The sequence below is a fragment of the Schistocerca gregaria genome, chromosome 1 (assembly GCF_023897955.1).
Source record: "Schistocerca gregaria isolate iqSchGreg1 chromosome 1, iqSchGreg1.2, whole genome shotgun sequence".
Lineage (NCBI taxonomy): Eukaryota > Metazoa > Arthropoda > Insecta > Orthoptera > Acrididae > Schistocerca > Schistocerca gregaria.
Genome location: NC_064920.1, coordinates 973,002,070 through 973,016,833, shown reverse-complemented (window position 1 = coordinate 973,016,833; position 14,764 = coordinate 973,002,070). Strand labels below are relative to the sequence as shown.

General features: G+C 43.8%; 1 protein-coding gene across 1 annotated transcript in view; it reads right to left on the bottom strand.

Annotated features, from left to right (window-relative positions):
* LOC126276919 (serine-rich adhesin for platelets-like) overlaps nt 1–13,439 on the bottom strand; it is a 44,676-nt gene extending 31,237 nt beyond the window's left edge. The window contains exon 1 of the mRNA XM_049977315.1: nt 13,349–13,439. Coding sequence (XP_049833272.1) covers nt 13,349–13,382 — 34 coding nt within the window. The 5' untranslated portion in view covers nt 13,383–13,439. The remainder of the gene's footprint in view (nt 1–13,348) is intronic.
* Nucleotides 13,440–14,764: the final 1,325 nt, after the last annotated feature.

Here is a 14,764-nt window from a genome sequence, read left to right as displayed (position 1 = left end):
CACACTTTTCTTTACTCAGGGTCAATTGCCACGTTTCGTACCATACAGATATCTAAATCATTTTGCAATTACTTTTGGTCATCTGATGACTTTACAAGGCGATAAATGAGAGCATCATCTGCAAACAATCTATGACCGCTACCAAGATTGTCTCCCATGTCGTTAATATAGATCAGGAACAATAGAGGGCCTACAATACTTCCTTTTACTCTACCCACAACATTATCTATATGATCATTCCAGTTTAGGTTGTTTGTAATTATAATCCCTAAGTATTTAGTTCAATTTACAGCATTAAAATTTGAGTGACTTATAGCGTAATCGAAATTTAGCGGATTTCTTTTAGTAGTCATGTGAATAACTTCACACTTTTCTTTACTCAGGGTCAATTGCCACGTTTCGTACCATACAGATATCTAAATCATTTTGCAATTACTTTTGGTCATCTGATGACTTTACAAGGCGATAAATGAGAGCATCATCTGCAAACAATCTATGACCGCTACCAAGATTGTCTCCCATGTCGTTAATATAGATCAGGAACAATAGAGGGCCTACAATACTTCCTTTTACTCTACCCACAACATTATCTATATGATCATTCCAGTTTAGGTTGTTTGTAATTATAATCCCTAAGTATTTAGTTCAATTTACAGCATTAAAATTTGAGTGACTTATAGCGTAATCGAAATTTAGCGGATTTCTTTTAGTAGTCATGTGAATAACTTCACACTTTTCTTTACTCAGGGTCAATTGCCACGTTTCGTACCATACAGATATCCAAATCATTTTGCAATTACTTTTGGTCATCTGATGACTTTACAAGGCGATAAATGAGAGCATCATCTGCAAACAATCTATGACCGCTACCAAGATTGTCTCCCATGTCGTTAATATAGATCAGGAACAATAGAGGGCCTACAATACTTCCTTGGGGAACGTTGGATATTACTTCTGTTTTACTCGATAACTTTCCGTCTATTACTATGAACTGTGACCTTTCTGACAGTAAATAACGAATCCAGTCGCACGACTGAGGCTATATTCCATAGGCACGCAGTTTGGTTAGAAGACGCTTGTGAAGAACGGTGTGGAAAGCCTTCAGGAAATCTAAAAATATGGAATCAATTTGACATCCCCTGTCGATAGCACTCTTTACTTCATGAGTATAAAGAGCTAGTTATGTGTCGCAAGAATGATGTTTTCTGAATCCGTTGTGAATATGTGTCAATAAATTGTTTTCTTCGAGGTACTTCATAATGTTTCAATACAGTATATGTTCCAAAACCCTACTGCAAATCGACGTTAGTGATATGGGCCTGTAATTCACCGGATTACTTCTTTTTCCCATTTTTCGTATTGGTGTGACTTAAGCAATATTCCAGTCTTTAGGTACGGTTATATGTATTTTCTAAATATGGAGCTATTGTATCAGCCTACTCTGAGAGGTACCTGACTTTTATGCAATCTGGACCGAAGGCCTTGGCTTTCGCAACCATTTACTCTTCGAGTGAGCTAATGAACTGTTCAAAATAATTTTCTGAGAAAGCATTCAGTACAATTTCGGATGACGTTTTGTGCCCGCCGCCGGCTTTAAACGTACAATTTTTCCACCATATCGAGGGTAGATTGAAGTCACCACCGACTATAATTGTATGAGTGGGGTACCTATTTGAAATGAGACTCAAATGTTCTTTGAACTGTTCAGTAACTATATCTTCTGAGTCGGGGAATCGGTTAAACGATCCAATTAACAGTTTAGTCCGATTGTCAGGTATAACCTCTACCCATACTATTTCTCAGGAACTATCCACTTCAATTTCCCTACAAGGTAAACTACTTCTGACAGCAGTATATACTCCACCACTAGCTGTATAATCTATCGTTTCTGAACATTGTTACAGCGTTTGAAAAAATTTCGGCTGAGCTTATTTCCGGCTTTAGCTAGCTTTCTGTACCTATAACTATTTGAGCTTCAGTGTTTTCTATTAGGGCTTGGAGCACTAGTTCATTCTCTACAGAGCTACAACAATTTACAGCTACAATACCGATCGTTCCTACAACTGCCTTACTGTGTTTTACCTGTCCAATTTTAGACGGACGCCCTTTCTTCAGCCATTCTCACAGTATTCTTTACAGACGAATGGAAAAACTGATAGATGCAGACCTCGGGGAAGATCAGTTTGGATTCCGTAGAAATGTTGGAACACGTGAGGCAATACTGACCTTACGACTTATCTTAGAAGAAAGATTAAGAAAAGGCAAACCTACGTTTCTAGCATTTGTAGACTTAGAGAAAGCTTTTGACAATGTTGACTGGAATACTCTTTTTCAAATTCTAAAGGTGGCAGGGGTAAAATACAGGGAGCGAAAGGCTATTTATAATTTGTACAGAAACCAGATGGCAGTAATAAGAGTCGAGGGGCATGAAAGGGAAGCAGTGGTTGGGAAAGGAGTGAGACAGGGTTGTAGCCTCTCCCCGATGTTATTCAATCTGTATATTGAGCAAGCAGTAAAGGAAACAAAAGAAAAATTTGGAGTAGGTATTAAAATTCATGGAGACGAAGTAAAAACTTTGAGGTTCGCCGATGACATTGTAATTCTGTCAGAGACGGCAAAGGACTTGGAAGAGCAGTTGAACGGAATGGACAGTGTCTTGAAAGGAGGATATAAGATGAACATTAACAAAAGCAAAACGAGGATAATGGAATGTAGTCAAATTAAATCGGGTGATGCTGAGGGAATTAGATTAGGAAATGAGGCACTTAAAGTAGTAAAGGAGTTTTGCTATTTAGGAAGTAAAATAACTGATGATGGTCGAAGTAGAGAGGATATAAAATGTAGACTGGCAATGGCAAGGAAAGCGTTTCTGAAGAAGAGAAATTTGTTAACATCGAATATAGATTTATGTATCAGGAAGTCCTTTCTGAAAGTATTTGTTTGGAGTGTAGCCATGTATGGAAGTGAAACATGGACGATAACTAGTTTGGACAAGAAGAGAATAGAAGCTTTCGAAATGTGGTGCTACAGAAGAATACTGAAGATAAGGTGGATAGATCACGTAACTAATGAGGAGGTATTGAATAGGATTGGGGAGAAGAGAAGTTTGTGGCACAACTTGACTAGAAGAAGGGATCGGTTGGTAGGACATGTTTTGAGGCATCAAGGGATCACAAATTTAGCATTGGAGGGCAGCGTGGAGGGTAAAAATCGTAGAGGGAGACCGAGAGATGAGTACACCAAGCAGATTCAGAAGGATGTAGGTTGCAGTAGGTACTGGGAGATGAAGCAGCTTGCACAGGATAGAGTAGCATGGAGAGCTGCATCAAACCAGTCTCAGGACTGAAGACAACAACAACAACAGCCCTTTCTGTGGTTCCCTGAGACCCTCTAACCTAAATAACCGCCCAGTCCGTTCCACACAGCACCCTGCTACCCGTGTAGCCCCCTACTGTGTGTAGTGGACTCCTGACCTATTAAGCGGTACCTGGAAACCCACCACCCGATGGCGCAAGTTAAGGAATCTGCAGCCTACTCAGTCATAAAGCCACCCGAGCCTCTGATTCAGACCCTCCACTCGGCTCTGCACCAAAGGATCACAGCCCGTTCTACCGACGATGCTGCAGGTGATGAGCTCCGCTGTAATCTCGGAAGTAAGACTGGCAGTCTTTGCGATTTCCGCTAGCCTCCCGAAACCAGAGGTAATCTCCCCCGATCCAAAGCGACATGAGTCATACTTTAGTTGGCTGCAAACTGTACTGTACATGGCGTCCGGGATCATTCTTTTCACGTCTGGAATGACTCCCCACGGTCTGCATACGGAGTGCACACTGGCTTCCTTCCCTCCTTGGCAGCTATGTTCCTAAGCGGCCCCATAACGCGCCTAACGTTGGAGCTCCCAACTTGCCCCCTTCTTGCAACGGTGTACCGTAGGTCTCTAGAAGAGCGCAGCGTTCCAAAGGATTGGAAAAGGGCACAGGTCATCCCCATTTTCAAGAAGGGACGTCGAACAGATGTGCATAACTATTGACCTATATCTCTAACGTCGTAGAATTTTGGAAAACGTATTATGTTAGAGTATAGTGACTTTTCTGGAGACTAGGAATCTACTCTGTAGGAAACAGCATGGGTTTCGAAAAAGACATCGTGTGAAACCCAGCTCGCGCTATTCGTCCACGAGACTCAGAGGGCCATACACACGGGTTCCCAGGTAGATGCCGTGTTTCTTGACTTCCGCAAGGTGTTCGATACAGGTCCCCACAGCCGTATAATGAACAAAGTAACAGCTTACGCACTATCAGACCAATTCTGTGATTGGATTGAAGAGTTCCTAGATAATAGAACGCAGCATGTCATTCTCAATGGAGAGAAGTCTTCCGAAGTAAGATTGATTTCAGGTGTGGCGCAGGGGAGTGTCGTAGGACCGTTGCTATTCACAATATACATAAATGACCTTGTGGATAACATCGGAAGTTCACTGAGGCATTTTGCGTATGATGCTGTAGTACATCGAGAGGTTATAACAATGGTTCAAAAATGGTTCAAATGGCTCTGAGCACTATGCGACTTAACGTCTGAGGTCATCAGTCCCCTAGAACTAATCTAAGGACATCACAGACATCCATGCCCGAGGCAGGAGTCGAACCTGCGACCGGAGCGGTCATGCGGTTCCAGACTGAAGCGTCTAGAACCGCACGGCCACACCGGCCGGCTATAAAAATGGAAAATTGTACTGAAATGCAGGAGGATCTGCAACGAATTGACGCATGTAGCAGCGAATGGCAATTGAATCTCAATGTAGACAAGTGTAATGTGTTGCGAATACATAGAAAGAAAGATCCTTTATCATTTAGCTACAATATAGCAGGTCAGCAACTGAAAGCAGTTAATTCCATAAATTATGGGGAGTAGGCATTAGGAGTGATTTAAAATGGAATGACCACATAAAATTAATCGTCGGTAAAGCAGGTGCCAGACTGAGATTCATTGGAAGACTCCTAAGGAACTGCAATCCGAAAACAAAGGAAGTAGGTTACAGTACACTTGTTCGTCCACTGCTTGAATATTGCTCACCAGTGTGAGATCCGTACCAGATAGGGTTGATACAAGAGATAGAGAAGATCCAACGGAAAGCAGCGCGCTTCGTTACAAGATCATTTAGTAATCGCGAAAGCGTTGCGGAGATGATAGATAAATTCCAGTCGAAGACACTGCAGGACAGACGCTCAGTAGCTCGGTACGGGTTTTTGTTAAAGTTTCGAGAACATACCTTCACCGAAGAGTCAAGCAGTATATTGCTCCCTCCTACGTATATCTCGCGAAGAGACCATGAGGATAAATCAGAGAGATTAGAGCCCACACAGACGCATACCGACAATCTTTCTTTCCACGAACAATATGAAACTGAAATAGAAGGGAGAACTCAAAGTACCCTCCGCCACTCACCGTCTGGTGGCTTTCGGAGCATGGATGTAGATGTAGATGTACCAACAAATCCACGCTCTTTAATGCCCAGACCTTGCGGACACTCAAATGCACAATGAAATTTATTGTGGAAAAATATTATTGTTCTGACTTACTGCTGCTCTCTTACGATCTAAAAGCAGTAAGACGATTAGGCGGAAGAAAAAAGGAACTGAAAGACAACTTGGAAATTTCGGTTGTCAAGAAAGACAGCCATACACCAATAACTGCTGCGTTCACATATTAAATATCGTTTCCATCAAACGGGATTAACAGAGAAACTCAGTCTGCTCGAGTTTTGTTTCCTACAACTGATGTGGTGAACAAAACAGATACGTAGGTACTGTAGAACGTAAGTTACACCTGTTGTTCCACATTAAGACCATGATGCTACAAGAGTGACACATTGTCAGAAGAGTGTAGATTGTCAGGTTTCCTGTGTTCAGTTCTGGTTCGGTGTAGATGACAGGTGCGTCACGGAGTGCGTTTGAACAGAGATGGCAAGTCGAAATCTACTTCAGAGTTGACGTACGCGAGATGATACGATTGTTGTGAGTAAAACGCCCAACATTCGTAAAGAGTCGCCGTGAAACTCTGGCTGTATATGGGCCAAATGCAAGGCAGCGTCCAGTCATAGTCAAGTGGTGCCAACAATTTCACCAAGGCCGCCCACACGTGGGTGATGCAGGTCAGCCATACAGTCCAGATACTGCATGCACCGTGCGGTTCCCATCTCTTCGGCAAGCTGAAGAAAAGCTTCTGGGGGAGATACTTTGCTATCATAAGGGCGTTCACACAGCGGTTCTGGAATGGCCACGTGACCAAGGAGCGGATTTATATCGACGAGGATTTAAAAGATTGACAAAACGTTCTGACCGTTGAAACTTCCAGGCAGGTTGAAACTGTGTGCCGGACCGAGACTCGAACTCGTGATCTTTGCCTTTGCCGGCAAGTGCTCTACCAACTGAGCTACGCAAGGACGAGTAGCCATCGACCCTCACAGCTTTAATTCTGTCAGTACCTCGTCTCCTACCTCCGCGCACAGTTTTAATCTGCCAGGAAGTTTCATATCAGCGAACACTCCGCTGCAGAATGAAAATCTCATTCTGTTCTGACCGTTGTTTGTAGAGACTTGGCGACTATGTCATGTATCTGTGTCCAATGGAAGTGCAGCGCAGCATTTAGTAAAAGTTACTTGGCCTGCCAAAGTACCGTGTATCTTATTTTTCGAAGTGCCCTCGTATCTTGAGCTACACAGCGTTAATGACGTTGTAATACTGAGTAACAGGAAGTGACGCACATGAAAATGCAGAACGTATTTTTAGTAAGATTTTAGAAATTCACTCAGGTTTATGTACTTCTGCGACTTGAATTGTGTAGAGACTAATTAGACGGGAAAAGACATATCCTTGATTGGGATAGCAACAGTATTTGACATTACTAGTAAATTTTTCTGGGCAGAAGACCGCTCCACGGAGTAGTATCATGAATGAAGATTTCAGCCACTGTTCAGGTGGCTTTCTTTACAGTATGTGACAATGTATTACATATTCCGGTGAAGGCCGTTCAGAAGAAAGGTTCATCATTTTACTGTGCGACGCTGTCATCAGCTCACTAAAATTTCGCGGGAACTAATTCCGGTCGCGAAAGCCTATGTACATATAACGGACAGTCAGATGAAAAGGAGGCAGATGGAAAATGAAAACTGGCCAGGTGCGAGGAGGACTCGTACACTAACGGTTCCATTGAAACTTAATTATGCATATAGACAGTTCGTCCATTCCGGGAATCGAGGACTTCAACCATTTTTCTCTGTTATCGACATTGATACTGGCAAGATATCGGTCCAAGGCAGTCCAAGCTTTTCGAGAATGCTTTAATTTCAATAATGTAAATGTGACATAAAATCATGCAGGACGCAGGGGATCATTATTATAATAATCAACAGTTCTACATTCAAGATGACTGGGCCGTAGTGGTAAAAGTCAAATATCAGGCAAAGTGACTTTATTGCCCATATGAAGCGCTTCGGAATTTATCCATCATAAGATATTGAGGATCGATTGCTAGACGTAGACTACTCTGCGAATGTTTGTTCCATACACAGCTTGAAGCGCCATATCTACGTGCAGTAATCGCTCCTGGATATCAGATGTTGGATAAATTTCGAAACGCGTCATATGAGCAATAAAGTCATTCCTTGCCTGATGTTTGACTTTCATCATTACGACCTACTTAGCCGGAAAGCATAAACATTGATTAATTTAGTTTCAGACGTCGGACAACAGATGATAAGAGTTATACACTGCAGCGCCAAAGAAACTGGTGTAAGAACACGTATTCAAATACACAGATATGTAAACAGGCAGAATACGGCGCTGCTGTCGGCAACAACGAGTGTCCGACGAAGTTTTTGGAAATTTGTGATAAGTTCCTATGGGACCAAACTGCTGAGGTCATCGGTCCCTAGGCTTCCACACACTTAATCTAACTCACACTAAGGGCAAAATACACACCCATGCCCGAGGGAGGACTCGAACTGCGACGGGAGTAGCCACGCGAACCGCGACAAGGAGCCCTTGACCGCACGGCTACCCCACGCGGCCTGCTGCAGTCGTTAGGTGCGTTACTGCTGCTACAATGGCAGGTTACCAATACTTAACTGAATTGGAACGTGGTGTTACATTCAGCGCACGAGCGATGGGAGAGCACCTCCGAGGTGGCGATGAAGTGGGGAGTTTGGCGTACGACCATTTCATGAATGTACTGTGAATATCAGGAATCCGGTAAAACATCAGTTCTCCAATATCGCTACGACAGAAAAAGATCCTGTAAGAACGGGACCAATGACGATTGAAGAGACTCGTTCAACGGAACAACCGAGCGAGGTGGCGCAGTGGTTAGCACACTGGACTCGCATTCGGGAGGACGACGGTTCAATCCCGTCTCCAGCCATCCTGATTTAGGTTTTCCGTGATTTCCCTAAATCGTTTCAGGCAAATGCTGGGATGGTTCCTCTGAAAGGGCACGGCCGATTTCCTTCCCAATCCTTCCCTAACCCGAGCTTGCGCTCCGTCTCTAATGACCTCGTTGTCGACGGGACGTTAAACACTAACCACCACCACCACCCATCAACGTAACAGAAGTGCAACCCTTCCGCAAATTGCTGCACATTTCAACGCTGGGCCATCAACACGTGTCAGTGTGCGAACCACTCAACGAAACATCATCGATATGGATTTTCGGAGCCGAAGGTTCACTCGTGTACCCTATATGGCTACACGATACAATGCTTTACGCCTCGCATGGAACGGTCCACACCGACATTGGACTGTTGATGATGGGAAACATGCTGCCTGGTCGGACGCTCTCATTTCAAAGTGTATCGAGCAGATGGACGTGTGCGGGTATGGAGACAACTTCATGAATCCATGGACCCTGCATGTCATCAGGGGACTGTTGAAACTAATGGAGGCTCTGTAATGGGCTGAGTTGTGTGCACTTGGATTGATTGGGGCCCCTGATACGTCTAGATACGACTCTGCCAGGTGACACGTACGTAAGCATCCTGTCTGGTCACCTGCATCCATTCACGTACATTCCGACGGACTTGGGCAATTCCAGCAGAAAAATGCGATACCCCACACGTCCAGAATTGCTACAGACTGGCTCCAGGAACACTCTCCTGAGTTTGAACACTTCCGCCGGCCACCAAACTCCTTGGACATGAACATTATTGAGCAAATCTGGCAAGCCTTGCAACGTGCTGTTCAGAAGAGTTCTCCACCGCTCGTAGTCTTACGGATTTGCCGGCCGCGGTGGTCTCGCGGTTCTAGGCGCGCAGTCCGGAGCCGTGCGACTGCTACGGTCGCAGGTTCGAATCCTGCCTCGGGCATGGATGTGTGTGATGTCCTTAGGTTGGTTAGGTTTAAGTGGTTCTAAGTTCTAGGGGACTAATGACCACAGCAGTTGAGTCCCATAGTGCTCAGAGCCATTTTTCTTACGGATTTATGGGCAGCCCTGCAGGATTCATGGTGACAATTCCCTCCAGCACTACTTCAGACATTAGCAGACTCCTTGTTACGTCGTGTTGCGGCACCCCTGCGTGTTCGAGGGTCCATACACGATATTAGACAGGTTTACCAGTTTCTTTGGCTCGTCAGTGTATTTCTGTGGCATATAATTACAAATTAACAATTTTCCGGACTTCTGCCTTTACTTCTACTGTGAAATCTTGCTTGCTACCTAATTCCATGATTCCAGGTCAATGTAAAGTCCCCTACAGGTTTTGATGAGTGAATTTGCGAGTATCAAAATATGTGACATAAATGGCAGTACCTTTTGATTGAAATGACTTAAAAGCTAATGTTTATTAACCTAGGGACTATAGAGCTTAGTACGTGACATAAAATTTAACTTGTGTGTACCCATGCCTGGGAAAAAGGCGTCGTAACAATGGACAACAAACGATCCTATAAGGGTTCCGTTTCTTACACTTATCCCACTGTGAGACAATGTAGTCAGTCTTGCATGGAAAAATGTTTGCTGTTGCCTACGGAACCATGATTGTGCCCAGGCGTGCACCTCTTCACCCGAAACAAATCAACGGCCACGAATATGTTTCTTCGGGGTTCCAAAATTACAGAAATCTCATGGGGATATATAAGGACTATGTAAGGTGGGCAAGTCATTTTGATGTTTGTAAGTTATCAGTGTGCAAGTCAGAGAGAGAGAGAGAGAGAGAGAGAGAGAGAGAGAGATGGTTCAAATGGCTCTGAGCACTATGGGACTCAACTGCTGTGGTCATTAGTCCCCTAGAACTTAGAACTACTTAAACCTAACTAACCTAAGGACATCACACACATCCATGCCCGAGGCAGGATTCGAACCTGCGACCGTAGCAGTCGCACGGTTCCGGACTGCGCGCCTAGAACCGCGAGACCACCGCGACCGGCTAGAGAGAGAGAGAGAGAGAGAGATCTTTATGTTACTGTTAAACAATATTTGGTCTTGTTGTGGCCCAGTCTTTGTCTCTGAGCAGTCTGATACATTCTTAATTGAAGTGTGGGAGGTGATGAACGCATTCAGAATTGCCATGTTGTCTTACGACTGTATCTGTTAGATGAAGACAGATTTATTGTAAAGGACAGCGAGAATGAACATGAGGTATACATCGGAAGGCGAAAAGAATATAAATTTTGAATAATAGTCATTACTTGTGAAGAGAAGATGTTTGAGGTGAGACTGCAGCACTGAGCAGCTAATTTGTGAGAACAAGTATTGTCAACTAGTTAACTCTCTTAGAGCTGAAAAAAAGACCACCCCACTACCTTGAGTCATTTACTAAGATATCAGCTAATTAAGCTCTTTGGTTTTTAATAGAAATTCTCTGTTGACGTTGTGCACTTTTCAAATCATTGTTCACTTTGTTAAGAATAGTACTGTTCAGACCAACGTTATAAGTGAAGATAACTGAAAGCTTTACTCTGTCTTTTTGAATACATACTCCATTCTAAAATCGTTGTTTTGGAACATCATTTCATAGGGATAATTATTCTGCCCATTCCACTATTTAAAGGTTTATCATTACGCATTACCACATTTGCACCTTGTGGCATTCAACAGTTTGAATATTTATTTAGAAATAGAAAACTACCTTAGGCGCTGTCTGCTTGCTGTTCGCTGTTGTGCTTTGAGCACTCCGCAACAATGCTGTCAAGAGATGAGGTAAGTGGAAATTTTGATTAGTGCCAGATAATTGTTTTGTTTCAGTTATGCATTTAATATAAAGAGAAATTGTATTCAGACCAGTTACAGTTCAGTTCAAATTAGGTTCTGTTTACTCAAAGGTTAGCGTACTAGTTTAAGTTGGATAACAGTTTGCGAGTACATAGATTTGGTAATACGTAGAAGTTTTGTAGAGTGGGAGGTAAAGTTGGGCTAAATTTCAGAGATGAACCTATAGTGGAGAGGTTACCACTGTATGGGTGATGTATAAGGGCTTCCCAGCGAAACTTCTGCAGCGTACTCGATATAACCTTGGGAACATGTGGGCGGGTCGTGGAGCCTTGAAGAAAGATATCCGTGGTTGTCAATTTGCTTCGGACGAAGAGGTGTACGCCTCGGCACAGTCATGGTTCCGTAGGTTATTCACTGTGCTATAAATGTATGAAAAATTATAGCGATTACTTTTGAAATAGTGAACAGTTTAATTACTTTTTACGGTTCCGCACAACAATAGGTAAAAACGGTAGCCTTATAGCATCACTTCGTTGTCAGTCAGTCTATTTGTCTACCTGCCCGACTGTTAAGACCACTCCTTCTCAAGAATGGGTAGAGGTACCAAGCCGAAATTTGTGTCGCATCCTAAGGTTTACGGTCCCTTGACATTGCAAAAATCATTAAGCTTCTAAGTCATTGCAATCAAAACATACGGCCATATAGACATATTTTGATACTCAAAAACACTCTGATCAAAACCTGTAGATGAACTATCTATATACATATTGATCCTGATAGTTTAGCGGTAAAGTACTTGCCTGGTAACTGACAGGTCGCGGTATCTAATCTCGGTCGGACCACTGACGTCTGTCTTCGTTTTACCACTAGCCTTCACCTCACACCGATGCCAGGAGCTGCCAGAAACAACACGTGATTTGGACTCCACGTGAAACTGCAGGTCCCCTTTCCTCGGTTGAATAACTGGGATAGATTAGGGACACGCAAGTCGCCGAAGTAACACCCAATCTACATCTACATCTACATTCATACTCCGCAAGCCACACAACGGTGTGTGGCGGAGGGCACTTTACGTGCCACTGTCATTACCTCCCTTTTCTCTTCCAGTCGCGTATGGTTCGCGGGAAGAACGGCTGTCTGAAAGCCTCCGTGCGCGCTCGAATCTCTCTAATTTTACATTCGTGGTCTCCACGGGAGGTATAAGTAGGGGGAAGCAGTATATTCGATACCTCATCCAGAAACGCACCCTCTCGAAACCTGGCGAGCATGCTACACCGCGATGCAGAGCGCCTCTCTAGCAGAGTCTGCCACTTGAGTTTGGTAAACATCTCCGTAACGCTATCACGGTTACCAAATAACCCTGTGGCGGAACGCGCCGCTCTTCTTTGGATCTTCTCTATCTCCTCCGTCAACCCGATCTGGTACGGGTCCCACACTGATGAGCAATACTCAAGTATAGGTCGAAAGAGTGTTTTGTAAGCCACCTCCTTTGTTGATGGACTACATTTTCTAAGGACTCTCCCAATGAATCTCAACCTGGTACCCACCTTACCAACAATTAGTTTTATATGATCATTCCATTTCAAATCGTTCCGCACGCATACTCCCAGATATTTTACAGAAGTAACTGTTACCAGTGTTTGTTCCGCTATCATATAATCATACACTAAAGGATCGTTCTTTCTATGTATTCGTAATACATTACATTTGTCTATATTAAGGGTGAGTTGCCACTCCCTACACCAACAACTTATCCGCTGCAGATCTTCCTGCATTTCGCTACAATTTTCTAATGCTGCAACTTCTCTGTATACTACAGCATCATCCGCGAAAAGCCGCTTGGAACTTCCGACACTATCTACTAGGTCATTTATATATATTGTGAAAAGCAATGGTCCCATAACACTCCTCTGTGGCACGCCAGAGGTTACTTTAACGTCTGTAGACGTCTCTCCATTGATAACAAAATGCTGTGTTCTGTTTGCTAAAAACTCTTCAATCCAGCCACACAGCTGGTCTGATATTCCAATAGAAAAGTTTGCACCAAGTCACTGAGTCGCACACATACACACACAAGATGTTGCTTTCTCATTAAACCTTATAAAAATATAACAACAATTAAATGGCAGCAGTGGACGAGACTCACCACAGGCCAAGACCAGGACTATAGACGGCTTCATGGCGCAAGGCTGCAGCGGCTACTGGTGAACAGTCGGCACCTCGCGGGGACTTGACAACGCTTTCGGTAGCCACCCCATACCGTTAGCCGGCGATGGCCCCAGGTATGCACGAGGTACTTCTACGTCACACGCTGCTAGTTTCTGTGACGCAACGGAAGTGAAGTAGCAGCAACACACGAAGAAGCATGGTTCACATCTTGTCGAGGACAGTTCTTGCGTAACAAATAATAGGTTCTACATCTATCTGTTTTCCATTGTTTACTGTTGAAAGCATAGTCCAAGTTCATTATCCTCCAGACTCGAACAGGGAACGAAGCAGGAGGAAATACTACTGTTTTTAATCTAGAATTAGCCAGTAATATAGTTCTTTTTGCTTGACAAATATTGCCCAGAAAGTCGTGTTGTCTGGAGCAGTTTGAAATGTCGTTAAGTTTCTTCACCTGCACTACACGGGCAAGTGGAAAGGGGTGTTGCGGAGGGTACACTCGGCATAGCAGTATCATTTTCCCTGCTTCTTATTATATTTGGTAGCGGCTGATGCGATGGGAAAAACATCGTTGCTACACCTGAGCATGAACCAGAATTTGGCAATTTACATTGCAGGAAATACGACGGCTGCTCAATAATTAATGCAACACATTTTTTTCTGAAAGCAGGTTGCTTTTATTCAGGATTCCAATAAACTATGTTATTCCCCACTCTTTTAACTTCAAAATACTGTTTTTCAACATAATTCTGTTCAGTGCGATTACCTTACACCACCTTACTGGGAAAACTTGTATGTCCGCATGGCACCACTCTGCTTGTCGACGTCGGAATCAACGCCTAACTGCACCAGTAAAGTCACCATCATCTATATACTGCATCCTGCGGAGTGCACCCTTCATTGGGTGAAACAGATGAAAGTCAGACGTTACGAGATCCGGGCTGTAGGGTGGATGAGGGACAGTTCAGTGACGTTTCTTGATTTCCTCTCAGGTGCACAGACTTCTGTGAGGCCTTGCTGTGTCATGTCAAGTTCGTCTGCGCTTTCGTGGCGAGAAACATGCTGAAGTTGTTTCTTCAGTTTCCTTAGAGTAGCGCAATACGCTTACGAATTGACACAGTAGTTGCGTGGAGACGGAGGACAGAATAACCCCTTCAGAATTCCAGAAGTCCGTCACCATGACGTAACCGGTCTAGGGTGGGACTTTCAGATTTTTCTTCGGAGGAGGAGTGATGGTGTGGCGCCACTCCATGGATTGCCCTTTTCTTCCCGTTTAAATGATGAGTCCATGTTTCATAGCCTGTGACGAAGTTCGACAAAAAACATTGTCACCGTCAGCATCGTAGCTAGCAAGCGTATATCGTCCTTCGTTGCTCTTTATGGTATCCTGTAAGGC